The sequence below is a fragment of the Orussus abietinus genome, unplaced genomic scaffold (assembly GCF_000612105.2).
Source record: "Orussus abietinus isolate OABI.00-Male unplaced genomic scaffold, Oabi_2.0 scaffold94, whole genome shotgun sequence".
In the NCBI taxonomy this organism is placed as follows: domain Eukaryota; kingdom Metazoa; phylum Arthropoda; class Insecta; order Hymenoptera; family Orussidae; genus Orussus; species Orussus abietinus.
In genome coordinates this window covers 256,569-283,219 of record NW_019394261.1, presented here as the reverse complement: position 1 = coordinate 283,219, position 26,651 = coordinate 256,569, and the positions used below count along the sequence as shown (strand labels likewise).

Below are 26,651 nucleotides of genomic sequence, written 5' to 3'. Positions count from 1 at the left end.
ACAACGACAGGTGGAGTATGCCATTTGGTACAATATCCAATATAATTCGACCCAGCTGTCAATATTAAAACCAACTTCGGCAACGGAGGCATTTAGAAAAATCTTCTTTATCGACGTCGATCAAGTTCCACGACGTGTTTCACTTCACCTTAAGATGATACCAAAGGCGCGGGGAAATTAAATCGACGTCGGTAAAATAAAATTCGTCCTTTTTGGTGGCAATGCCGGGATTGGTCCTTAGGTCGGGAATTCCTGACGAACCTCCAGGATTTTCCGCACTCCACCCTCGGCCGTGGCCATATCAGCTGCAGCTGTCTGCTAATGCATACCGGAGATTTCCATTTCAAGGATAACCTACCCCTGCGGCATCCTCCCCCCGGCCTCCTCTTTTAGTCGAAACGATGTCACCATCCTCAACCCACTCTTCTTCCCGCCGACCCCCCGCGGATTCCGCCCACATCTCCTGTCAAATAAATATCGCGGATATCCGCCAGTAGATATACACATCTATAAATATATATATATGTACATACACGGTTTTCTATCTCTCTTCCCCTCGCTCCGCGCATATGCTTCCCTCTCGAGGTCGGATAAATCCCCCAAAAAGCTCTCGGCCACGATTTCAATCCGGGAAATTCCCGAACCGGAAGTCTTCCTTTGGCCTTGACCGATCGGTGCGTTGACGTTGCGTTTCCTCTTATGTTTTCAGGTAAGCGAAATGGAAAGTCTTTCCCCCGGTGACAAGAAGTCCCTCTTGGTGAGTCTAATCCAAAGGTCTCCTTTTCTCTTCTCACCCTGCCACTTTAACAAGGAAGGTACCTGAGGTGTCCCCCTCTGGTACCTTCCTTTTGTAAGTGGCGGCTTTTCCGCCGAATAGGAATTTTTCCTACCACTTTTCCGCGTCTCGGCCTATCTCCTGCGAACACTTTGCCACGCTCCGGAGTGAATGATCAGGAAGTTAAGGGCGGTTTCAGCTCTTCCTCGGTGGTCAGCCAAGGTCGGCCACGGGAAGAGTAACGATACGTGGGCTCTCGTAAAAGTGTCCGGAGAGAAAACGAACGGCCCCGCTGGTGGAGGCGTAAATTTTTCTTAAACTTACCTCGGTGCCTTTCCGAGGTTTACAAAGCCATTTAACCGATGGATCACCGACAAGCCGAATGTGCGGCATTATTCCCAATGGTTAAGGCGACGCGAAAGTGGAGGTCCCATCAATGCAGCTTCTCTCCAGAGAGGAAGAAAAAATTCCCTGATAACTCAAAGAATTATTTATTTATTTATCTGGCTCGAGTCAATAGTCACAAGTCGAAAGAAACGTCCCAGGCAATTTATCCCGGTAGATTTGGGTAAATTATTTATTCCTTTAATTAATACAATTTTTTTTTTCCTTGGCTCCGTGGCATTGTTTCTCTCGGGGCGCGGAATTCCGATTGATGATTTAATTAATTTATTCCTGGGGGAGAAAATGTTTAATGTTACTTGTTAATATCTCGGATTGGGGAGGATCTTCATTTTGGTGATATATCTTGGGTTCGACGAGCTTTAGGGGGGACCGAGCTTTACGTTGTATCTGGAGTAAATCCTGGTTAAGACGAGCTTCCGTAAGGAGCTTTATGCCCGAGTTTTGACCCTCGCTCTTGACCTTCCAGACCTCTTCAGACTAATCGCATTAAAACGCGACAGAGCCTCCCAGGTGCTGGGAGCTTTAAAGCTCCCGCCACACTTTTTGGCCCTCGTCTAGGAAAGGCGTCTACACGTACCCTCGAAAGCGACCGTAAAGCGTCCTGGGTGGGATCCATTGAAAAGCTCCCCTTTATTTCCAATGTTCCTCCGGTGGCAACCCGCTCACAAAGGGATATTGATTATTGATTACTCCCCTATCTCTCTCTTTCTCTCTTTTTTTTTTATTTTAACCTTCCGGGAAACTTTTAGAGAACCCCGCCCGAAGCTTGCAAGCTCTGACCGTGACCGCGTCGATACTCGAAATTTTCCAACGTGAATGTGGAGGCTACAAAAAGAATCATGACCCTCGTATATTTTCAATTTTTAAAAAATTTGTATAAACATTTTTACATTTTGTGTACAGAAAATGAAATTTCTTGGGCGAGGGATTGACCTCGGCGCCTCCACTTTTATGTGCTGAAGTTTCTTTCGGTTCGGTACGTTAAGGGGATGTGAAAGTGGCATCCGAAAGCTCAATCGTTCATAAAACTTTTCATAGAACAGGATGTCTCAAATCGTTTCATACTTTAAAACGCGAATATGAAGACCTTAAGGTAGGTCCTGAAACTCGGGAAATTTCATTTTTTATAAACTATTTTTAAAATACCTATAAAGAAATTTGGAAAGAATTGAAATTTCATGAGTTTCAGGACCTTCCTTATAGTCTCCCTGTTCAGGTTGTAAAGTTTCAAACCATTCGGTAAATTGAGTTGGGAGAAAAGTTTTATAAACAAAACCTCTTCGACGCCACTTTCACATCACCTTAAGAGGATATGAAAGGCGCTTCTTTTTAAGAAATTTAATCTACGTCGATATAGTAAAATTCAGCTATACCCTTTTTGGTGGGAATGCCACTTTGATATCGCCTTAATATAATATGTTCAGGAGACTTTGGGTTAATAAAATGCCGACGATTGTTCAGCGACTCGAATCGACGCGACTCTTGGCAGGCTCTCGACGAGTATTTGTATACTCGTCTTAAAGTGTACCTCAAAGTACTCGGGAAAAAAAGAAGAAGAAAAACGTCTTCACGGGTTCCTTTGTTCCCCCTTCACGGGCGTTTTCGAATAAATCGATAAAACTCATGCAAATTCAATCGGAAGCCAGTTCGCGTCGGAGCTTTCGCGATCTCTCGAGTTCACCTCCAGAATTCTCCTTTTTTTCGGCCCATTCTCCTAGGCCTTAAGGGTGATATGAAAGGGTTATTCAACATAAACAAAACCTCTTCGATGCCACTTTCATATCACCTTAAGCCGCGGTTCCCACGGGATGTCGGGGAATAGGAAGGAACGAGATCACTGTATCTCTGGGGAGCGTATATAAGAGGGCCTCAAAACCTTCGATACCTTCGATACCTTCGATTATTTCCTGAAACAGGGTCACCTGGAACAGGATTAAGGTGGCGGCGCATTCGAATAGGAATTTATCGAGGATAAACCGCGAGATATCCTGTGGATACCGTTCTAAGTCTGTCGAGCTTAGCGAGAGGCGCCGCCATTTTGGACCCTATTTTCCTGGAATTTTTTCGCTCTTTCGCAGGACTCGCTTTAGGCCCCCTCGATTTTCTCAGCATCCGAGGCCGCCTTTGGATCGGTTCCAAATGGTACCAAGTCGATCATAAACTGAACGAAATTAACTTGACCCACCGACACACTTTCCTGGCAGTGATACCGATAACCTAACCTCAACCACCGGGCGGATCGAATGTTTCGGGTTCGACGAACGGTGTCAAATGAAGGAAATATCGGAAGCGGCGGGAATTGGAAATCGAAATATCGAAGGGAAACAGCGGCACCTCTTATCGAGCCCGGTTCCTCTTTTTCGAGGGGATGAAACCCGAAATCGACCTCGGTGAGCAATCGAGGATCCGGATATGGGTCAAGGGTGCCAGGGACAATTCCCATCGTCGTTCTCGTCCTTCGGAGGACCCTGTTTACATCTGGTCCAAGGATCCCCGAATTTATCAGGGATCCCTCTTCTTCCCGAATCCGCGATCCGCAAGGATCCGAGTAAAATATCCTGCAGAGGACACCGGTTAGATCGGAATTATTCTCCATGAGCAATTGGGGGTGGGAAAATCATCTCCTCCAAAAGGCTCCTCTGGACGAGGTCGGGAAAATTGACTTTCCCAGGAAAAAGAGGACCGGTGTCCAGGGATGATGGATCATCCGTAACATCCGGGGATCCCGAGGGGTGGATATTAAATCCCGGTCCCGGGGATAACCGACGAGAATTTCACGGATTAATCCGTTCTTCCTCTTTTTTTTTTCTTTTTTCCTCCCCCGCAGCTAACATCCCCGATTTTTCAAAAATATAAATACCAATCAGGGTGGACGCGCAAAGATGGATGCGTTGAAAAGTCACACCAGGGGAATGCAAATGTTTAGCCCCTGCGTAGTTCGGTGGCTCGATTCAACGAACCTGGGGGAGGAGGAACCTGCGTTTAGAGTATTTGGATCGGCTTCAAGAGAAATTTCGGGGAACTCGGCACGTCATCCTAGGCACCGGTTCCAAAGCGCCTCCGTGCCAGGAACGTTCGTCATCTCGGACGATGAGGAAGAACTTGTTGGCAACGCTCGCGAGCGATCGACCTTCCCTCGAAATGGCAACCCTGACCCTTTCGCGAAATTCCCTCCAACTGTTTCTAACCGAGGCGAACAGACGTGGGGGGAGATTATTTCAACCTGATTTTCCGGAGGCACGAGCAACGACTCGTGCCTCGATTTTCCGACCTCTGGCTCCCTTTTTCGACCGGGGGAATTTTTCGGAAACCGCCGATCGTCGATTCTGCCGACCTCTCGATAAGCTTTTTCCATTCCGCCACGTTAATTCCCCTCGTATGCTGGCAATCGTATCGGTAACTCGGTGTCACAATTAGGGGGTCGCACTGTATATCGCTTCCTCTCGAGGAAAAACAATGGGCTCGGTTCCAAAGCGGGACCTCCACCTTCCCGATAGGGTCAGGCACAACGACTGGGTTAACACTGTTCTTCGCGAAAGTGGACGCGCCTTTATATGGTTCTATCACCCCTTTTGGACTCTTCTCAGAGCGAAAGGATACTCGGTAATCGCGGGAGGAACTGATAAGACGATTGCTCGATCCGAATTCAAAGGAGTCAGACCTTAAGGCGAGGCGAAAGTGGCGTAAAAGGTCTCGTTCATGAAACTTTCCTCCGAACAAGTTGTATCGAATAGTTTCAGACCTTGCAACATGAACATAGAGGCTAGAAGGAAGGTCCCTCCACCCGCGAAATTTCAAGTTCTTGAAAATTCCTTCAGGGACACTTAAGATTTTTCATGAAATATGAAATTTTATAGGTGGGAGGACCTTCCTTATAGCCTCCGTTTGCCTTCGATTGCCCGAACCGAATTCAAAGTAGACCTTAAGGCGACGCGAAAGTGGCGTCAAAGGTCTCGTTCATGAAACTTTCCTCCGAACAAGTTGTATCGAATCGTTTCAGACCTTGCAACATGAACATAGAGGCTAGAAGGAAGGTCCCTCCACCCGTGAAATTTCAAGTTCTTGAAAATTCCTTCAGGGGCACTTAAGATTTTTCATGAAATTTGAAATTTCATAGGTGGGAGGATCTTCCTTGTAGTCTCCGTATTCCCTTTGCAAAGCTTGAGAAGTTCCATGAACGATTGATTCCTCGGATGCCACTTTGGCATTCCCTTAATCCTCGACCTTAACGAAGGAGGTGGACGAAGATGGAAGGCCAGACTGGCAAGACGGACGGATAAAGTCCGAAAGTTGAGGCCGTAAATTCTATGGGGAAGTTGCAAAGCCCAAGGCATAAATTCCGAGGGAAGAGGGAGAACGATGCAATATCGAAGTTGGAGAACCAAAAGTCGAGGAAGGGTGGAAGGAATACCTCGTAGTGGTATCTCGAGAGGTGCGAAAATTGCAGGAGGGAAAAGCCGTGACGTAAAGACTCCTGTGACGCAAAAGGAAGTCGAAAATGGCAGGACAAGGCAGGGGAAAAAAAAGGACCTACGAAACTACCGTCATTCATCCCAGGCCAGAGAGTTCGCTTCATTCATGACCCTGGCCGCGGGTGTAGGCGCCACCTGCGGGACGAATTCCGCGTTATTTCGGACGATTCCGCCGGGAAATACGCACGCGGGGACGCGGCCAATTCCGCTTGCTGACGGCAACGAGCTCGAACTACTCAAAAAACGACGGAAACATCCGGAGGTCCTTTTTTGCCGTTTCTACTTACGAGCGCAAACTCGACCTACCCCTTTGACAATAATTGATCGCGGATCATTTCGGTATACGAAGCACATAATCGAGGGAATTCAATTTTTCGATACGAGGCTTAGTTTTGAAATGAATTTTTTAATACAATGCTTAGGTTTGAAATCAATTTTTTCATGCGATGCTTAGTTTTGAAATCAATTTTTCGATACGAGGCTTATTTTTGAAATCAATTTTTCGATACGATGCTTAGTTTTGAAATCAATTTTTTTATGCGATGCTTAGTTTTAAAATCAATTTTTTTTTATACGATGCTTAGTATCGAAATCAATTTTTTTATACGATGCTTAGTATCGAAATCAATTTTTTTACACGATGCTTAGTTTTGTACAGAACTTTTAGAAACCTACCTCCCTAAAAATAGCGATTAATAATGCACATTTGCAATATACGAAAAAAATAACCGAGCTAAATCGACTAGTCGATGCGACGCTCAGTTTAGTACAGAATTTAGAGATATACGACAATACCGTCCCGGAGGGAAAAGGGAGGATAGCAGGATCTTCCCTAAGGATCCGGATATATACGATGAAAAGGACGCCTCCGAAAGCTTGGCACGTCCGTCGAATATTTCATCAATGAACGAAGACCTCTGCCTCCGTTTCCTGACGTGACCCAAATTCCAAGACGAGAATCGAGGCGCGGACTGGCCGTTATTTACGTCGGTGCAATTAAATGATTATTGCGCGATTTTCCCGACACTAAATAAACTACCAGGTGAGGATCGGGGAACGATACAGCGCCGAGTACCTCGAGGAGGTCAATTTCGTGTTTCCCGTGAAACATAGTCTACCTCGGCTACTATATCTTTGCCGAGTAATTGTCGATTGAATCTCCCGCCCACTGTTACAATTCCTAATCGAGACATTTCGCCGGGAGCGGTGATAAAATTAATTGTCCTACCTGTTGGAAAGCATAGCTACCGTTACCCTTTAACGTTCTCCCTGCGCCCACGGGGCCACCCACGCTCTCGAAAAATCCTTAAAAATTCTTAAAAATCCTTAAAAATCTGTCAAGTCCCTAAAATCCGTAAAATCTGTAAAATCTGTAAAATCTGTAAAATCCAGAAAATCCTTGCGACACACCGCAAGGTGGAAACCACCGAAGATGGAGGTAACCTTCCTCCCCTCCCCGGCCGTTTCGAGTTTTCCCGAGTAACGATCGGTTCCCTCATCCGGGGTGAATACCGGGACGGGAATAGGGGATGGCGCCCTCCTTGGAGCGCACCCCTTTCCTCCCCTGTCTCTGTCGGTCCCGCGCCGCCGACTCCCACGCGTCTTCGCGCTGGCCACGCGGCGAAACGCGCCGCTCGGCAGACCTTCTCGCCGTGTCCTTCTCGCTCTCCCGGTCCGTCGCATCCCCCTCTCTCCGTCCCCCTCGTACACCTACGCCGCGCGCGCTCATCCAATCGCGGCCCTCCTCTCCCGGCGGTTCGACCAATGGGCGCGCGCCGCTTATCGGGAGCCTCGCGCCCGGAGCGCCGGAACCTTGCAGCGCGCGCCGCGCGGCAGCGTATCAGTCGGCAGGCGGCTCTCGGAGGGAGCGCATCGGGTCTCCGGACGTTTGGCGGGCGCGCGAGGCGCGCAACTGGTGACCCTTAGAGATCGGCCCCGGGGTTTCAAACGGTCCTATCGTCGATCTGGCCCGCAAGGTGGTCACCCTGGATTCCCCTTGCTCTCCGGTCGGTCCTAACCTCTTCGTCGGTATCCTGGCATCGGCATATCTTCCCCCTTTTATTTCTAAAGCTAACGTCAAAACGTATCAAGAAAGGGACATTTGATCGATTACACACGGCTTTTATTGATGTGGAGTCTCGAAGTGGTTGATTTTCGAGGTTAGGGACATGTGACTTTTGGGACGCCATCCTCGAGGGGGTCGTTTTAGGGGGAATGCCGGATTAACGCGAGTACTTTGTGGCGAGGGAGCGATGGTTAAGCGGAGTTGAAGCCCGGTTTATAGGTTATTGTTCTGGTATTTTTCTTTTTTTTTTGGGGTGGGCGATATGAGTTCCATTTGTCGCGGACGTAGACTGAATTCGAAACTTCCGGGGTCGTTTAGTTCCGGGGATGGACGATTTAGTTAAGGGGGAACGCGATCGACCGGAGAGCTCGGTGGCCATTTTGAATCGGCGGAAAACCTCCCTCGGGAATCCTCACCCTTTTCCCGCTCCGCGGACTCCCTGGCCAATTCTCCAGGAGGGAGGAGCGACCCTCCTGTTATCGCCTGCCGAAATTTCCTCGGGTTAGGGTGTCCCTCCCTGCTATTTTATCCGGGAATACCTCGACTCTCCTACGTTATTTCCGGGAAGCAGACCTGAAATCTCGCCGGATATTCTCCGATATATCCTCTCCCATTTCCGCCCGAAATTCTTGTGGATGGAGACCCGACGCGGATCCTGCGATCATCCGGGGGTGGATCCCGAGGGTCTATTTTCGGAAGGTCCCCCAGGAATTCAAAGAACTCGGATCATTCGGATGCCTAGATCTCGCAGGGATATCTCGAAAAATAATTAACAGCATTGAACCATTTTCCTATTTTTTTTTTTTTTAATTTTCTTACTTTTAAAGTCGCGATTAAACCTGGGGTAGCTCTTTGTATAAACGAATTGTAAGGTCGTGCGAAAGCAGAGCTCGCGTCCTCGCCGCGAATCGCCGGAAATAGACTCGGAAGTTCCATCGCGAGCTTCCTGGAAATAACCTCGAAATCCTTGCCTCGATTTTCCGAAATCTCCCCGGCGATGTTTCCCGAAAACTTGATCGGAAGTTCCTCCTAGGATCTCTATCGACCCTCCTCGAGATGAACCTCCATTTACCTTGTCAATTTTCCAAAAATTCCTCCCTCGCCCCTTTCCCTTATCTCGATCGAGTTTTCCCGACGATTTTCTTCAAACATACTCGACCGGGTTCCCTTGGCCACGATTCAACGTCTCCTGGTCCGAAACTTAACCCGGAATCTCTGCCAGTGGTCCCACAGTAGTCGGAGCGCCGCCTGACCTTGACCCTCGAGTTCCGGGCGGGACCGGAAGTGCCGCTACCACTTCCGGGCGACACGATGAGCGGCGTCGGCTTCCTGGCGGCCGTCAAGACCTTCGCCCCGGGGGGAAGACGTCGAAGGCGGTGCGAAAAACAGCAAAAGGTCCTTGAACTTCCTGGATTCGCACCGTGCGGCTTGCAACCGGATGTCGTACCCTGTTGGGATGCTGCACCCCCCATCACACCTCCCGCAGCCTTCCTACCCCCTGGGTACAAAAAGGGTTTCCCAGGTGAGACCTCACCTCGAGATTTATTTCATTTTTTTTTTTCTTCTTCATATCACTTCAAACCCGGAAGACATCTCTTGATCTCGAAGAAGCCCTCGCTGATCGAGCCCCACCATCCTCTGGACCACTTCGCATCCGATTTATCTCGGATAAGCTATATAATTATTAATTGGATTTATGGGATATTTCTTTGGCACGCGTTTTATCCGAGTTCATTTGAATCGGATAGTGATAGAATTATTCATTGAATTTATGGAAAAAATTTTTTTTTTTTTAATACCGTCCAAAGATACGCTCTTTTGGACCAGTGGACATCTTTTCTCAGGGCGGGCTCGCGAAAGAAGCGCGAATTTTTATTATTTTTTTTTTTTTCGAGAGAGAGGGTGAATCTCCAGGGAATTATTCGGAGCTTTTGGAGCGATCGGAACGCTTCGGCGAATTTCTCGATAGAAGGGTCTCCGGGGAATCCCTCCCCCGGGTTTCCTCGACAGATCGAAGCCCTGGGGCGCGTTTCGAAGAGGACGCCGTGCTGTTGACCCTCAGGAGCGTCGCGACGTCTCCAGGGTTCAAGTTCACCCGCGGATTTCGCCTTCGACGGTCGTCCGGGGCGCCCTCCGACCTCCGACCTCCTCTTCGGGGGTCGTGCCGGCCGCTTTATACCTCGATCCGTCGATGACGACTCGCATCGATTTCCGATGCCGCCGTCGACAACCAGGTCGGGGATGTTTCATTGATGAATCACGCGGCGCCATCGACGACGCGACATCCAGGCCGAGGTCCGAAATTTTCGGCCAGGCGAGTCGGCCCAGTTCTTCGTGCGCGGAAATACATCCTCCTAAAGTTACACCTAGTGGAACGCTATTTGTCCCGTCGATGCTGGGAAATGTTGCCAGTATATGTTTTACACTGACCCTGGCTCAAAATTCGAATTTCGCGCCCTTTCCCTTCAAGCCTTATACTGATAAGAATCGATGGAAATTTGCATATCTCTTTACACACCTGATAACTGAAGTTTCACGTGGAAATACGTAAAATGGCAGAATTACATGTTGGAAAATGTATAGATACACACCCGACAATGTAGTCATCGTATTGGGGCATTTTTACTTGAATTTAATGTATAATGTCACCTTATCATTTTCTATTATTTATCTCAAATGCCGAATTTCGAGCCCTTTCCCTTGAAGCCTTATACTGATAAGAATCGATGGAAATTTGCATACCTTTTTCCACCCCTGATAACTGAAGTTCCACGTGGAATTCCGCAAAATGGGAGAATTACACATTAGAAGATGTATAGATACACACCTGACAATGGTCACCCTATTGGGGCATTTTTACTTGAATTTAATGTATAACGTCACCTTATCATTTCCTATTGTTTACCTCAGATGCTGAATGTGATATTAGAGAGGCAGGGTAATTACCCAGTATAATTATACTATAATTTATCGTAGCACTGAAATTACCAGGGACTGAGTTAGCATATGTATGTGGGGATTTTTATCAGTGTAGCGCGATGCCATTCGCGATTAATAATACTCGCTTCTCGAGTGGCGTTATCCCACCGAGTGGGAATAAATCCCTGAAATGCGTTCCCAGGAATACAGAGATATCCCGCAAACCCTCGTCCCGGTACGTCGTTATTATTCACGGAATATGACGTCGTAACGCACGGACGGAATTGCTGAATATCCTCGATATCCTCGGGACTTTTCCTCCCCTTAACAGGACCCCTCTGATCTAACGTATCCTTGCCGAAATTCCCGCTTAATCTCGTCCTCTTCTTCTCATATTCTTTCATCGCTCGGCGATAATGACGGATAATGAGTAAACGAACTTCCGAATGAAAATGGGGAATAAACTGGGCCCCCGTTCAAGGATACTTTGAATTTTTCAAAGGTATCCCGGTGGAAGGACGAGTCCTCGTCTCCTGGTCCTAGGCCGCCATTGTTAACCGATGATGAGTAAAGTCCTGCCGGAATTACCCGGGGAATATAGGCACAAGGATAATTAAATACTCCCACGCGTGGAAGGATTTCGCGATAATCCTTCCCTCCGGGAAGATCCTTCGAGTGCGGACCGATCAGGATGCCTCGGATAATTTGAGGATTCGACATGTTTTACCCGACTGCCTTTTTACATTCCCGCTCAGTTTTTATTCCGATAATCTGGGATATGTAACTAGGACGCGTGGTTCGGCACTTTTTACGTTCCATTTAATCGCGGCCGCAATTGCGCGGATTTCCCTGGTTTATGAAAGTCCACGTGAAATTCAACCCCTAAGTGCACGCCGGGGAGTAAGGAATTTTCCGCGACCCCTGGAAAATCCGCCTTTGAGCCGCGGCGATATGGGGCCAGTCGTTAAGCGAAGGGCGAATTTTGCTAACGAACGCGCCTCCTCTTCCTCCCAATTTCCCTCCGAAATTCCCCTAATTATTGGCGCAACTTTCGGGAGGGGGGAGGATGCAACCCATTCGGGACCCACCCCTAAGGCTGCCCGATTCGCCATTTCGATTCCACTAGCCATTAGTGCGTGAAATTTTCCGCGGATCGTTATCCCTCGGGTGGTTGCGATTTTCGAACCGCGCTGCGGAATACTGGCGCATGTTACGAGAGGTCAGCTGGGCCGGAAACGCAAACCGTGGGAAGAATCCGCGGTAATGCGTTCCTAACGAACGTGCAGTAATGTTTAGTAATTTGCAACAATGTGAAGCGATATGCAACAATGTGCAACAATATGCAACAATGTGAAGCGATATGCAACAATGTGCAGCGATATGCAACAATGTGCAGCAATATGCAACAATGTGCAGCAACGTGCACCAAGGAACATTGCACTTGTTGCGGATTTCTCCTAAGGGGGAGATATGAACATCGCCATTCCCAGGAAGAAGCTCTCCAGGACATTCGGACTATCAGCGAGGTACACGATGAGAAACTAATTGCGGGGTCTTTGGGAGGTACGATCGCAGCTGCAGCTGCAGCTCCAACTGCGCATGGGATCCTCGAAAGTCCGGCCACTTCGCAAACAGCGCGGGCACTAAGCTCCTGGCAATTTCGTCCTTTCATACGGCGAGAGGTCGGAACTTTAGCAACTCCCTCGGAATGATCCCGATTTCGATTTTTTTCCCTTTTGGGACGAGAGGGGAGGGAGACGCCTTCGAAGTTGCGAAGTTCTTCCGCGTGGTAGTATCGGATAAAGCTCGAAGTTGGCGCCAGAAATGCTTATATTCTGGGAGGTCTTTACGTATATTGCTTGTAAGCGATATACGAGCTGATATAGGTAAGAGAAAGGTTCCGACATCCGTGAAATTTGATGTTTTATGATAAAAAAAAAACAAAAAAAAATCCTAAAATGTCTAAATTAATTTCTAAGGATTTTCATGGGTGGAGGGACATTTCTTATGGCCTTCGTACTTACGGCGCGGGGTTTCAAACGATTCGGTACAACCGGTCTCGAGAGAAATCGAATATACGAGACCTCTCTGACGTAATTTTCGTCTCACCTTGGTCGCACTTTCCGGTGAAATGTTCCTACCTCGACGCGGTTACCCCGACGTAATGGGAATGACGTCCTGACGTTACGAATTTCGTTCCCATCGGTTGGCTCCAAATGAGATGACAGCCGGGCATCAAGGGCAGAGTGCTATTCATAGCTGCTACTCGTGACACCCCGACCAGATCATGCTACACGATCAGTGACTAACCTCTCGCGATGTAGCTGCACTTTCGCACCTGCACATGTGCAGCGAATACGCGCTTGGCACGACGTCCAGTATACCGCGACACGACGTCCGTCGTGGCTAACCAAACGGACAGGTACCCGATTCATTATCTCGGAAAGTAGAAGAAACCCCGTAAACTCAATACCGCGGGAAATAGATGGAAATTAAGGTGGGCGTCAAAGCGCTTATGACACTTTCCTCCGAACTGGGTGTATGGAATCGCTCGAAATTTAACAACGCGAACACGGAGGCTACGAGGAAGGTCCCTCCACCCGCGAAATTAAATTTTTTGCTTGCAAATTTATTTATATATGTTGAAGGAATTTTTTTTATTCTTTTATTCCCTTCTGACGATTCACCGGCTAGAGGTCTTATGAGCGGTATATGGGGAGGATGATTGCATCGCTCGATCCTCGCGATTTTTGTCGTCGAGCTCCTCCACGCGGTGTCTACTTTTAACCTTACCCTGACTCCGAATTTCTGGCAGTCGAGCGTCGGCGTCGACGTCGCGACGACCTGCCTGGTTGCCTGGTAAGAGAGTATACAGAAATCTATTCGCCCCGATCGCCGTTAAGAACCTTATTTCGTTTCTGCTCGTTCTGATAAAGTGCCTCCCTGTAGATACCGCTCTGATAATTACTTTCGCCATCTTCTTCCTCTGAGAAAGCGCGGGAACGGTTCCAGTTATCGGGATGCTTGCGTCGAGGAGAAACGACGTCCGTCGTTGGCAAACTCGAGGATGCCACGGCGTTGCAGCCAAATGATAAGGCGTATCGTTGTTTCACTAATTAAGGGGATGTCATTTTCCACTCTTTTTTTTTTCTTTTTTTTTTATACAGTTCTCTATGTGCTACTTGCCTCTTTTTAACGGAGTCCCCGCATTGTTAAAATTCTTTTCCACATATCTCGCTTATTTCTAGTCCGTAAGTCGTCGAGCTAACGGAAGATTCTCGCGACGTCGCGACGTCGAAGGAATTCCATTGGGCGGTGGCCAAATAGCCCCGTCGACGGCGCGCGCGTCGTTTACTTGACGATTTGTCAAACTATAAGCACCCACGACGGCGAAGATCGGCTCCTTCGTCGGCTGGTACTCCAGAAAGTTCGACAAGCCACCCGGGGCGACTTCCCTTCGGACACCCCCGCCGAAAACGCTCGTTTCCTTGCGGAAACGAGACTTCGCGGCGCATCAGAGAGATCGCCTTGACGATCTTCCAAGTTTGCCGAACGATTGATGCTTTCGGCGAATCGGGTCGTTGAACTTGAACCAGGTTCAAGGCCGGTTGCCGAACAATGTTCTTGGGACGGCCGACTAAGTCCTCGGAGGGTCGCTAAAAGGATATATACTGTTGTACGTTAAGGGGATGTGAAAGTGTTGTTCAACAGTTTCATGAACTACACTTAGTTTGTAGTCTTTTCAAACCTTACAAGGTCCTAATCCTCATGAAATTTCCATTGTTTATAAGAAATTTTCTGGGTGTCAGGACCTTCCTTATAACCTCCGAATTCACATGGTCAAGGTTTGAAGCGATTCGGTACACCCAGTTTGGAGAAAAGCTTCGTAAACGAGACCTCTTTGACGCTACTTTGACATCACCTTAAGCTTAGCTATATATGCTATGCTAGCTATTTTGTATTCTTTTGAAGTAAAGTGTATTACGCAAGGCGGCTCGCAACCCTTCGGCAAGCTTCGAGGAACGCGTAAGTCCATTTTATCGATACGCCATTGAGCTCGTTTCCATTTTCGCGGTTACGCAGCTCGCTTCGACTCGGCAAAGGACTCGGGGCTGTCGTAAACGCGGAACGGATTGCGAAACTCAGATTGCATTTCGCAGAATGCTTTCGGTCCCCTTCCAATGAGCCTGCCCTTCGAATTCCCACTCGCTGGGATCGTTTAAAAATTCTCGTCGTGGTCACAAGAAATTCTTTTCCGAAACATTCCATTGAACGAGGGTGACTCCTTCGCGATGCCATAACCTCCCCCTCGATGCTGGATTTTACTCCCGGGAATTCGTCTTTCGGCGATCGATTCCCGGATTTCGTTACATTCCAAGTCACCTTGGCTATAAACTATTCCTCGGTAGTCTAGTGGTCAGTAATTCCCTATGTACCTCACCTATTCTCGAGGGGATCGTTTCTTGTGCCCCTTACATCCGTGGAACCTCCGACACGCAGGACCTGCGGAAGAAGAATGCTTCGCAAGCGTTGGTTATGCGCCTCCACGCGGAGAAAGACTGAAGCTCGATTCGAACGTTCTCGAAGCGTCCCCATCGCCGTATCCTCCACGGCGGCATGTACCACTGTTCCGCAAGTGCACTGAAAGGAAATGAAAATTTACCGAGCCAAGAGAATATGTCGTTAATTGCCAGGAATAATTTCTAATCAACTCGAATGAATTGTCGGGTTTTCTCGAAGGAACGCCGCGTCCAATTTATTCGAGGTTATTTGAGAGGATTCTTTTAAATTAACGAGATATCTCTTTGGTACCATTCAATGAAGTGGTTCGGTGAAATTGACCTCTCAGGGTGGCGCCTCTTCTTCGGACCCGACTGACCGGCCCTCTTTCGGTTTCTGTTCCAGAGCCGAAGAAGGAAAAAACCGAACAGAGTGCAAATGGCGCGATCTCGCCGAGCGGCGAACTTCCCAGTCCGGGAACAGTGGTACCAACCGGCGTGGTTCCCGCGAGCACCGGATGCGTCGCTGGCGTCGCGCTCGTTGCCGGGGACCAGCAGAAGCCTAACCGACCCAGACGACTGAGCGCCTCCGGGAAAACCACCAGGAGGTTCCTCTGTTATCACGGTGATCACTGTACGTCTCGGGATAACCCGATGGAGAATCCACCGTAGAAAATCGGCCCTTAGAGACTATGACGATAACCGCGACTCCCATAGACCGTTCCACCCCATTCTCCGTCAGCTTCTCGACTTCCCTTCTCCACGTTCTCTTCACCCGTCGAAGCGTACTCCGGAGAAGTTTCTCAGGTCTGGACAGACTTCGATGTCCCGCCCCGTCTAGTGGAGTAGAATCCGAGATTACTTTAGAGACCTTTACCTGGGTTTGCTTAGCTCGATTCCGATAATTGGTTCTCAAGGACCCCGACCGCTTCCCCGGTAACCCTGGAGGCCCTTGCGAGGTGTTTCCTTCTGGGGTCCAGAGAGGTTCCCCGAGGAAGGCCCCCCGAGGGGTCCTTTGTTTTCCCCGGCTTCGTCTCCGGATCCGCGAAGATTTTTCATTTTAAAATGCCGACCTCGCCCGCGAGACCGCTCCCATCCTCTATCGAGCGCCTTGAGTTTCCACAATGGCCTCGCAGGCGCGGAAATTAAAGGTGCTTCATTAAAAAAGTCATAGCCTTTCGCCCGGATAAAAGAGAACCCGCCCGGGCAGGGGCGCTGCCAACTTTCTCGGGATTTTTACGATTGTTTTAACGAATCTCCCCCATGCTAGGGGGAGAGGGAGAGAGAAACCCTCTGCGAGAGAGACCTGGGTAAAATCGCCCACCGAAACCCTCCTTTTCAAAATTCACCCGATTTTTCAAACGATGATCTTACCTTGATATCCCCATAAATACCACGCCAAGGGAAAAGAAAATTCATTTGAGCGAAGAAATATTATGTCGAGTCAAAAAATTATTTAACTCAAAACGGCAAAAAAATCAATTTTTTTTTCATGTAAAAAAAACACCAGAACATTGTCTTGGGAAAAAAATAAAATTCTCGATTATATTCCAGGGTGAAAAATTATAGTAGCTTAAAATACAACGCCGCTCGAATTATCTCGAGTGCACCAGTTAAGGGGTTAAATAAAATGCGTGTGGCAGTCAAAGTGTTAATAGAGGAAGGGCACCTCGGACTCACCAAGAGTGGACCTTCCGGAATCCGGAATTTCCCCATTAGTCGGTTCAATTTCCATGTCGTTGCTCCACTTTTGCATATATGCCTAAGCGATAACTCAGTCTGCCCGAGAGGGATAGTTTGGAGGGATGGCTAATCGGGGTTCCCCCGGAACTTTGCACTTTGCAGTGCCGGAAGGAGGTCATCAGGGCACGACGCCGCCGGGGCAGCAGCAGCAGTCGCAGCAGCAGCAACAGCAGCAATACCTACCCCTGCCCCCGCAGAACACCCTGACGCTCTCGGAGCTCCCGGAACCGCCGATACCCCTCAGCGAGATCGGCCCGATCCCACCCCCGCCGATGTTCAGCTCGCCGAGTCCGACATTGTTGGCTCGACAGCAGCAACAAGGAACCGGAAGTGGGGTCCAGAACGCGGAGCCCCTCGACCTATCCGACTACGACTACGAGGGTAAGTCTCCTCGCAAGGTGTGGAGGGCCTTAAGGTGAAGTGAAACACCCTTCGAATCAGTCGATTCGAATATAACACTTTTTTTTTAAGGGTATTAGACCAAACTGTCCGAAACTTTGACACATTGCTCCTGATCGTCTAAGAATTGTCCTGACACGTTCAAAATTTGGATTTTTTTGGAAAAAATTGTTTAACTTGGCTCAGACCAGAACCAAAATGGCGACGATCAATATACAATTATCAAAGGCTCTGATATGAGAATCGAAAGGGTCAGGACAAGTTTACGACGATTTAGAGCACTTTGATAGTCGATAAACTCACATTTGAACGGGATAAGTGCAAAAGAAGTGTTGTATACGCTTCTCAGAGGATTTCTAGAGTTTTACTTCGATTTCTTGATAATTATTGTACGGAAACGACAGGTGGAGTATGCCATTTGGTACAATACCGAATATAATTCGGTATAGCTGTCGATATAAAAACCAACGTCGGCAACGTAGGCATTTAGAAAAATCTTTATCGACGTGTTTCACTTCACCCTAAGAGGGTGGACCTTCGGGTTTCTTCAAGGATTCTTTTTATCGCAGATCAAGAGGAGGTCGACGGGGCCGAGGACGAGGAGGACGACCGGTACATCTGCAGGGTATCGCAGCCGGACTCGGCGATAGACACCTCGCGAGTCGAGGAGATCCCTGCGAAGGAGCCCAAGTTCCACGCGATGCCCCTGAAGAGCGCCCTGAAGAAGAAGGGCCCGGGGAGCGGGCCCGGGACCCCGCAGAACACTCCCACCCAGGAGAACCGACCGCTTACGCTTCGCCAGGAACTCCACGCGTCCTTCAAGTAAGTCGGGACCGACCTTTCGATTAGTCCCGATTAATGACGATTCCATTATCTCGTAGAATGGAAATATCAAACGATTAAGATGATATGAAAGGCGATATGACGTCGATGAAATGAAATTCATCCGTGGCATTTTTTTTGGTGGTAATGTCATTTTGATCACTCGAGTAAGAATGATCCTGGAACGATTTGACTTCTCATATATATATATATATATATATGTGTGTGTGTATATATAGGCTGACTCTTTCATATCACCTTAAGGTGATGCGAATGTGAGGTCTAAGGGTCTCGTTTATTGGACTTTTCTGAACGATCGACTTCTCAGATGCTGCTCAGATTTCCCATCGCCTTAACTCGAATCGTTCTTCGTCCATCCCCCATAACATGTCTCGTTGAACGCAATCGATTTACCTCGACATCGAACGGAAGTGTAAGAGAACAACCTCGGGTCGTTGTTCGTGCACCCCCCATGACATGTCTCGAGCACTAGTAAAGGCAAACGTGTTTTTCTTATGCTTAACAGGAGGCCGCCATTGAGGCCTAGGATAAGAATCTGGTAATTTGACGAACAAGCAGACCTTATTAATCCTGATATCAAAGCATGCGCGAGATGTACACGTCGCTTGACCTCACCTCGAATAAGGTTGATCCTGAGGGACCAAAATGTTCTGACTCCTCGATCGGCGGCATGGAACTGCTCGACTGTCTTAAGCATGAGAAAACCTTAGGGAAATTCACCCCGACCTCTCCATACCATTTCTCATCATCTTCCGACCTTACTTCACGTACTAATTCACCCTTTTTTCGCCCTCTCCTCGACTCCAAAGGGAGAGAAAGGAACCTCTCCCTCCACCCTGATCAACTCGCGTCCTGGATGTTCCTCTGTCTAGACCCTCCCAGGATTGGCAACCTTTGATGGAATCGCCCTGACCCGATCGATACCAACCCTGAACTACATTAATCCCATATATTCCCGCTTACGAAGCGCTACATGGTCGCGTAGAGTAGAACATTGGTTCGCCCACGTATCAACCACCAGGAAGCCGATCGCCAGGGTCCTCATTCCTTCGTTTCTTTTTCCTCTGTCTCCACAGCAGCCGACCTGGGAAGTTCGGCCTGGCCCTGCCGTGCACCTTGGAGAACAAGGAGAACGCGAGACCCTACGTCATCCCGGAAGACCCTGACGGCGACTCCAATGACGGCCAGGTCCGCGGCAGGGAGGACTACGAGGACGAAGAAAGTAAGGACCTCCTCTGGAACGTAATCCTCTGTTTATTTCTTCTCTTTAGGGGACTTCTCCGCTATTTTCTTCTCTCGAGGTCGAGGGGAACCGGAGGATATGTCCTGGTGGGCGTCGCAGAAATAAAACCCGCTGCTGGTATTTAGAGATCTTCCCTGCTGGTTAATGGAACCGGGGGTGATGACAAATCGACCGGAGGAGGTGGACTCCTTTCCCCAGAATTTCCAGACCTGCGGAGAGGCCGGGCAAAGTCGCAAAAAGTCCGATCGTCCCAATATATCGATCATTCGCGTCTCAAAGCTCGGCTTTCGAATTAGCCTTCGCGTCGCGACGCACTAATTATATCCTCGCGCAGTCGCGTTCAAGGCGCCCCTCGACGTACGTCTATGATTATATTAATCCTCGAACATCTTTTGGTGGGCTTAGTGGGTTCCTGGCCGTTGTTTTATCCGCCGACCTCGCCATTGTTGCTCTTGACGTTCGCGGCGAGCCGAGATAGCCGACTCGCGGCTTTTGCAATTCCTCCCACGCTCGTTAAGGTGACGTAAAAGCGGCATCTAAGGCGTCTGTTCATCGTTTATGAACCTTTACTCCGGACTGAATCTACAGAATCGTTTGACATTTCATCACGTGAACGCGGAGGGCCCGCAAAGGCTCGCTTTGCCCCCGAAATTCTATTTTCTAAGCTGAATTAAAAATTTCTCCATAAAAAAAAGGATTTAAATTAGAAATTTCACGAGGGTGAATACCTTCTTCGTGGCCTCTGTAATCACATTGCAAAGTTTCAAACGATTCGGTACACCCTGTTCGGAGGAAAGTCGAATAAACGAGACCCCTTAAGGGGATGTGAAAGTGGCACTTAAGGGGTCAATTGTTCATGTAACTTTTCTCCAAACTGGGTGTACCGAATCGTTTGAAACCTCACAATGTGGATATTGAGGCCATAAGGAAGGTCCTGACACCCGTGGAATTTCATTTTTCTTTTATAAATAATTTTTAAAATATCTATAAAGAAATTTAAAAAAGAAAAATGAAATTTCATGAGTGCCAGAACAACCTTTATGGTCTCCGCATTCACGTGGTAAAGTTTAAAACGATTTGGTACACCCAATTCGGAGAAGAGTCTTATTAACAAAATCTCTTGGAGGCCACTTTCACATCACCTTAATGTGTGCAATTTTTGGTAAGAAGGTGGAATAAGTTCTGAATAGATCCAGACCTCTGTTCGGGAGATTCGGCAAGGGGATGACAGTATGTTGTCAATATGGACAGTTTCGACGTTTTCGGTCGTCCAGGGTGCCGCCGATCCCATATTTGGGGTTGCTCCTTTGCAGAGAAGCGTCAGCTGTTCTTCGCTCCTCGAGGGTAATGGCCCCAGAAGGGGGTCGTTTTGGGGAGGAGAATGTTGAAAATTTGACACCTTCTCTTTTTTCCAGGTCGACTGGCAGCCAAAATCGCGCGTAAAGAGTCGCTCTCGTTGAAACTCGCCCTTAGGCCCGACAGGCAGGAGCTGATCAACAGGAACATCCTGCAGCTGCAGTCGGACAACGAAAGGCAGGAGACGAAGGAGGCCATCGGGGCTAGGCTAATAAGGTAAAATAAAAATCAATGTTTCTCCAGAATGTCCCGGATTTGAAAGCAGAGTCGCGCCATGAGTCAATAGTTTGTTTCCTTGCAATCCGGACGTGGACTCGACGCCGTCCTGGAGCACGTAGCTGCAGTCGAGAATAAATAACGCCGCAATGTTGCTCGGATGCTGATGGCTTGTTTTTCTTTCAGACGACTGAGCATGCGACCGACCCAGGAGGAACTGGAGGAGCGAAACATTCTCAAAAGTAAGGAACCTCGAGTCTTAAAGTCCCTCAACCCGGTTCCCTAGGTTGGTTATACATTCGGACGCCCTTTTTCCCCATATTTTCTTATCCGCAGAGCAAAGTCCGGCGGAGGAGAAGAAGCAGAAGGAGGAGAAGAAGAGGTACCTCATTCGGAAGCTCAGCTTTCGACCTACCGTGGAGGAACTGAAGGAGAAGAAGGTACCGTGCGCGGAGACCCTAGGAACCTCGAGGCGGCCATCTTGGATTTCATAAGATCGTCAGAGGCGAAGAAATCCCATGAAATCCTTAGTCGGTATTTTCCGAGGGACATTTCCCAGCAAAGACTGGCATCGGGAGACACTAGGTCCCTTTTTGTGAGGAATTTCCTCGCCTCTGAAGCCATAATTCAAGATGGCCGACCAGGGCCTTAAGAGACGTTCCTATTCCCTCGGGGATCGGGCGAACTCCTGATGTCAGACTGGAACCGTAATCTTTACAGATCATCAGGTTCAACGATTACATCGAGATGACTCTAGCTCACGATTACGATAGAAGAGCGGATAAGCCATGGACCAGGCTGACGCCGAGAGACAAGGCTGCCATCAGGAAAGAGCTCAACGAGTTCAAGAGCTTGGAGATGGCTGTTCACGAAGACAGTCGACACCTGACCAGGTGAATTTGCGGTGCTTAATTTATCTACGGGTCTTTGGACACCATTTAGTTCGATTGAGGACAACTCAGATTGTTCTTAGTGACAGACCTATTTTCTCGTCTTCTGTTTCAGGTTCCATAGGCCATGACAATTGCAATGTGTAGAGGTGCTAGAGTGTGGTGCGGGTGTGGTTGCAGGTGCAGTGCAGTGGTCTGGGTCAGACCAGGTGTATCAGTATCGTTACTCCACGAGTAGCTTAGCGTGTACGACAGTGGCGGCGCTACCGGCGTCGGCTTGAAGCACTGTCAAACTCGTCGACGTCTCTCGTCGGTGAAGATTGTGATAGGGTGGTCTGCTCGATGGAAATTCAGCGGTCCACTCACCGAACTCAAGGGTCGTCCTCATGGGACGAGGACGTCGTACCTTTCGCTTTCCAGACCGATCTCTGCTTCGCGTTGACTCAACCCCGAGGTATAGGAAACTCATCCCCAACCGTGGGACGTTGAATAATTCTCTAAGACACGAACGGCACATCTTATGGGACTTTAAGGGGATGTGAAAGTGCCACCCGAGAAGCCAACCGTTCAAGAAACTTTCCTCCGAACCGGGTGTACCGAATCGTGTCAAAATTGACAACGCGGATGCGGAGACCATTGGAAAGGTCTCGACACCCGTGTAATTTCATTTTCGTTATGCTGAAATTTTTTTTAACAATTTCCTGGGGGTAGGGACCTTCCTTATAGTCTCTGTATTTACGGTGCAAAGCTTCAAGCGATTCGGTTTATCCGGTTTGGAGAAGAGTTTCGGAAACGAGACCTCTTCGGTGCCGTTTTTCGTCCCCTTAAACGCCCGTTTGGCTGTTCCGGAGTCAATGCGAAGAGCGATTCTTTATTTAAGACACTTCCCATAAGGTACGACGGGGTCGAGTGCCCATGTGGACGCACCTATTTGCAGTAAACACCATTTGCGACAAGCTAGCTCGTCCTTGTTACCTGGCCGATCGTTCCTTTTCTACTTTCGCTCCTTTAAATCGTTCTCCTTCATTTTTAACACGTAGATCACTTTCTACCAAGAATATAAGAGGTATCTTTGAGACTTTGCCGAGAGCCCGTAGTGTTGGGGGCGATTAATGTTGTACGTCTTGTGGCCGGAGAAATTGTTGAATTTTTAAACGAGAAATCAGCCCCCTGAGGAGTGCTCTTTATTTGGATATTTATTATTAAAGGGTCGGAGCGGAGCATCTTCGGGCCGTTGCTCTAAATGTAACGCCTCAAGGTGTTGCTACTTTTCTGGGCAGAGGCATGGTTTTTTCTTTTTCTTGCGTCTTCTTTTTTGGAGCATGTATTCGCATTGGTCTTCCGGCTCGTGATTTTGTCTCGTTTCGTGTCGAATTAATGTTCTGTCGAGTTTCTCTTTCGGCCGAATCGATTGTCCGATTCGAGGCGCATTGCCAGGTAACACCTTCTTTTCGCGGAGCGACTTGTACGGCAAACGCTTACGGTTATTATTATAATAAATCGATTATTGTACGCGCGAGAAGAGTGCATTGTGCAATTATAATTTGTACGTGAGTACATACGTGCGAGGATAGCGATCGATAGTTCTTGATTACTCTCGTTGTCGCGGATGATTTTACCTTTGCAAAGGCGTGCGTGCGATACTCGCCGTTTATTTCGACTGCCCGCTGACCTCAGCTCTTTCTCGGGACTTCCGCCGACATTTTGAGTGACGGCTACTCAAAAGGTCGGCACTTAAATATTTATTCATTTAGTAGGAAGCGAGACGGAGTTGCTCGTTCCTTTGTTGCCTTTAAGCAACGTCGGTGTAATGAACAAAACAGGGGGGGGATGGCAAAATTTGCATTCGGAGACTCTACCGGTAGTCGCTAAAACGAGATAGACGGTAAGGGTACTTCCGTTAACGAGGAGTTAGAAAAAATTGGCCGTTGCAGCCAACGCCGGATGTTAATGCACTAACGACTCGTCCCCGATAATTCGACCTTCAATGGCAGCTTCGATGTTCGTTACGAGATTAAGGCATTTCTAACGCATAAGTAATCCCGCCTAGCATAAAACAATATGGAGGAAGTCGATTCGTTGCGATGGTTTCGCGAAAACATTAGTTGTCCCTGTTAACGAAGTCGTACCTTTTCGGAAACTATATACATATAAATATATATATATATATTTTTCTTTTTCTTCTACGCGAGAGAACGATTCTCGTTATTTCGAGGACCTTCGGAGAACCTTTGGTGGTCAGCGCCGCGCTTCGATTTCCTCGGCGGAGACTAGAGGAACTAAATGGACGTGGAGCCAAGAGCTAGTCTTCGCTCCTCCGAATTTTTCGGGAATACGAGGTCGTATCGAATTTTCCACTCGATTAGCGACTCTCGCGGGAAAATTATATGAAGCTTGCCCTCTCGATACGTCACCTCAACAGTTCGATATTAATTGCCAACGTAGACTTGGAGAGGACGAAGAGCGAAGGAGGGAACTCGCTCTCGAGGTTTCATCAGGCGAGCGGAAGTCAAGCAAAATCGAAGCGTTCAAAATGGCGAGCAATGGAAACTGCGACAAAACCCACGAAATATGCAGAGGATGCATCCTTAAAGGTTTCTCGTTGGACCATTTCCGCCAATTGTACGCAGGTATGACTTCTTCCCACCTGATGGACGACCGGGAAATTACAGAGACAAGAAAAAGGGGAAAAAAAAATGGCGTCCTGAAACCAACTTCAGGGTCGATTTCCCGAAAGAGCGAGAGGCGAAAGGCTCATTTCCGAAACATAACGAGAGGGATAAAAAGAGAGAGTGTGAGAAAAAGATATCTAGGTCTTGTTGTAAATATATAAACGCGCGTAGAGGTAGTCAGGCTACTTTACGAATAAACGCGCTGTTAAACACAAAGATGACACATCCTTGGAAAAGAAAACCACACATACACACACACATACACGCAGCAATTATAAATATTAATTCTAGGCACGACGCTCCCTAATGCAAATAATTACATACCGCGTATACATAATATAAATATTATACATACAGGATGAACAAGGAGTATATATATAGATTATATATATATATATTATATATATATATATTGCCGCGTAAAGAAGCAGTATGTGCATTTTCCAGCACAGAAAGTTGGTATTTTGTGTACAAAAACTTGGGCGCGAACGGGGCAGGGGGGAGGGATAGGGAAGGGGGGCTACGAGGAAAAAAGGAAATGCAAAGTGGCTTTCTTTTTCGGAAAATCGGGAATGGCCGAAATCCAAATCCCTGTCGACTCGCTTCGCTTCGATCCGCCTTTCTTTCATTATTTTTTTTCCCTCGAAGTCGAGCGACATTTAATTTCTGGTCGATGTTGCGATGGTGGAAAAACGTAGCGATGTGACGTAGCGGATTTCCCATGACGTCATTTTTTCGGTGGGATGTGTAGGGACAGGCTAAAGTGTGCTTTTTATTCTCGCCGTCGAAAGGCGCGTTCGAAGGAAGCGAGCTCGTACGAGATACCGTGAAAATGTTCGACGTTCATTTTACCCAGAAATTGTTTGTCCTTGTTCTTCAACTCATCCGACAGGATTGGGTTTATCGTTTTTTTTTTGGTCCCCTTTTAAATCGGTTCCGTGGGATTCGTTTGCGTTTCGGCGAGGCGGTGGATTTATGGAACTGCTTTAAGATTCGCCATTTTAACGACTGGCCGACGACTCGGTCGTTGGCTCCGAGAGGAACGACCGATTGGTTGGCCTCATCCAGGAGCAGAAATTAAGGAGAGCATCCTCTCGAGTAGTACCTTGTCGATTGTTTGGAAAGTCGCAATAAAGGGAGCTCGTCGGTCCCGAGGTCCGTCGTAAAGGGCAGCAAAGGGACAGACCGGCGGCCCGAGAATATGTACCATTAACTGTCGATTAGCCTGTAACATAATGTAACATTGTAACGTTGCTTGGCAGAGGGTAGCGAAGAAGCTGAAACGAGGGTCGAGAGATTCGCAATCCGAGACAATCCGAATTTTTTACAATAGTAGCCTTTAGGATTACTCGACCGAGGCTCCGCCACGTCGAGGAACGTTTCCCTCCCCCTAACTTTTCTACTAAACGCTTGCACGATGTCCTCTTAAAGCAGTTGCATAAACTTACCACCCTGTACACCGTGAACAGAGTGCACTGCCGTAGGCTGAATTAAGGGGATGCGAAAGTGCCATCCGAAGGCTCAATCGTCCATGAGACTTCTCTGCGAGCCTGGTGCACCGAATCGTTTCAAACCTCACAACCTGAACCCGGAGACCACAAGGAAGGTCCTTACCCTCATGAAATTTCATTCTTTATTACACAAAATTTTGAAAATATCAATTAATACATTTTTCTTAAATCTGCCCTAATGGCTGTCAGAACCTTCCTTACAGCCTCCATATTCACATTGCCAAGTTTGAAACTATTCGGCACCCCCAGCTCGGAGAGATAAGTTTCATTAACGAAGACCCCTTTGACAGTACTTTAACATCCCCTTAACGATAGGATTTATTCACACCGAGGCGATGTACAATGGCGGACATGAATGCCTCCCCTGCAGACACGGCATCGCCTGTGCAGGACGGGAGGGCATTGATGTCTCCCAGTGCACTCCATGATGGGCATACCGGAGAGCCGATAAAAAGTAGACCGAAGCTCGCCGAGGCTAGAGTTCCGCATTGGAGAGATCTTCATTCGGATTTCTTCGACTGGTTGAAAGTCCAGCTCTCGAGAATGGCAAGCTCTCGGTGTCTGGCCGATTCTACATGTAAAGTAGAGATAACGATAAAGTTAGGTACCGACGTAAGTCAGGTGGGGCGGGAGGGGCAGGGGG

The 26,651-nt window shown here is 48.1% G+C and overlaps 1 protein-coding gene across 7 annotated transcripts in view; it reads left to right on the top strand.

Annotated features, from left to right (window-relative positions):
• LOC105696830 (phosphatase and actin regulator 2) overlaps positions 1 to 26,630 on the top strand; it is a 78,539-nt gene extending 51,909 nt beyond the window's left edge. For 5 of the 7 annotated variants that reach the window (XM_023434800.1, XM_012419590.1, XM_012419592.2 and 2 more), the window contains 9 exons: positions 15,542 to 15,769; positions 16,981 to 17,259; positions 17,847 to 18,099; positions 19,197 to 19,342; positions 20,779 to 20,935; positions 21,122 to 21,177; positions 21,272 to 21,375; positions 21,656 to 21,828; positions 21,941 to 26,630. In XM_023434800.1, coding sequence (XP_023290568.1) covers positions 15,542 to 15,769; positions 16,981 to 17,259; positions 17,847 to 18,099; positions 19,197 to 19,342; positions 20,779 to 20,935; positions 21,122 to 21,177; positions 21,272 to 21,375; positions 21,656 to 21,828; positions 21,941 to 21,956 — 1,412 coding nt within the window. In that variant the 3' untranslated portion in view covers positions 21,957 to 26,630. The remainder of the gene's footprint in view (positions 1 to 15,541; positions 15,770 to 16,980; positions 17,260 to 17,846; positions 18,100 to 19,196; positions 19,343 to 20,778; positions 20,936 to 21,121; positions 21,178 to 21,271; positions 21,376 to 21,655; positions 21,829 to 21,940) is intronic. The other 2 variants (XM_012419591.1, XM_023434801.1) reach the window with 2 other exon arrangements.
• Positions 26,631 to 26,651: the final 21 nt, after the last annotated feature.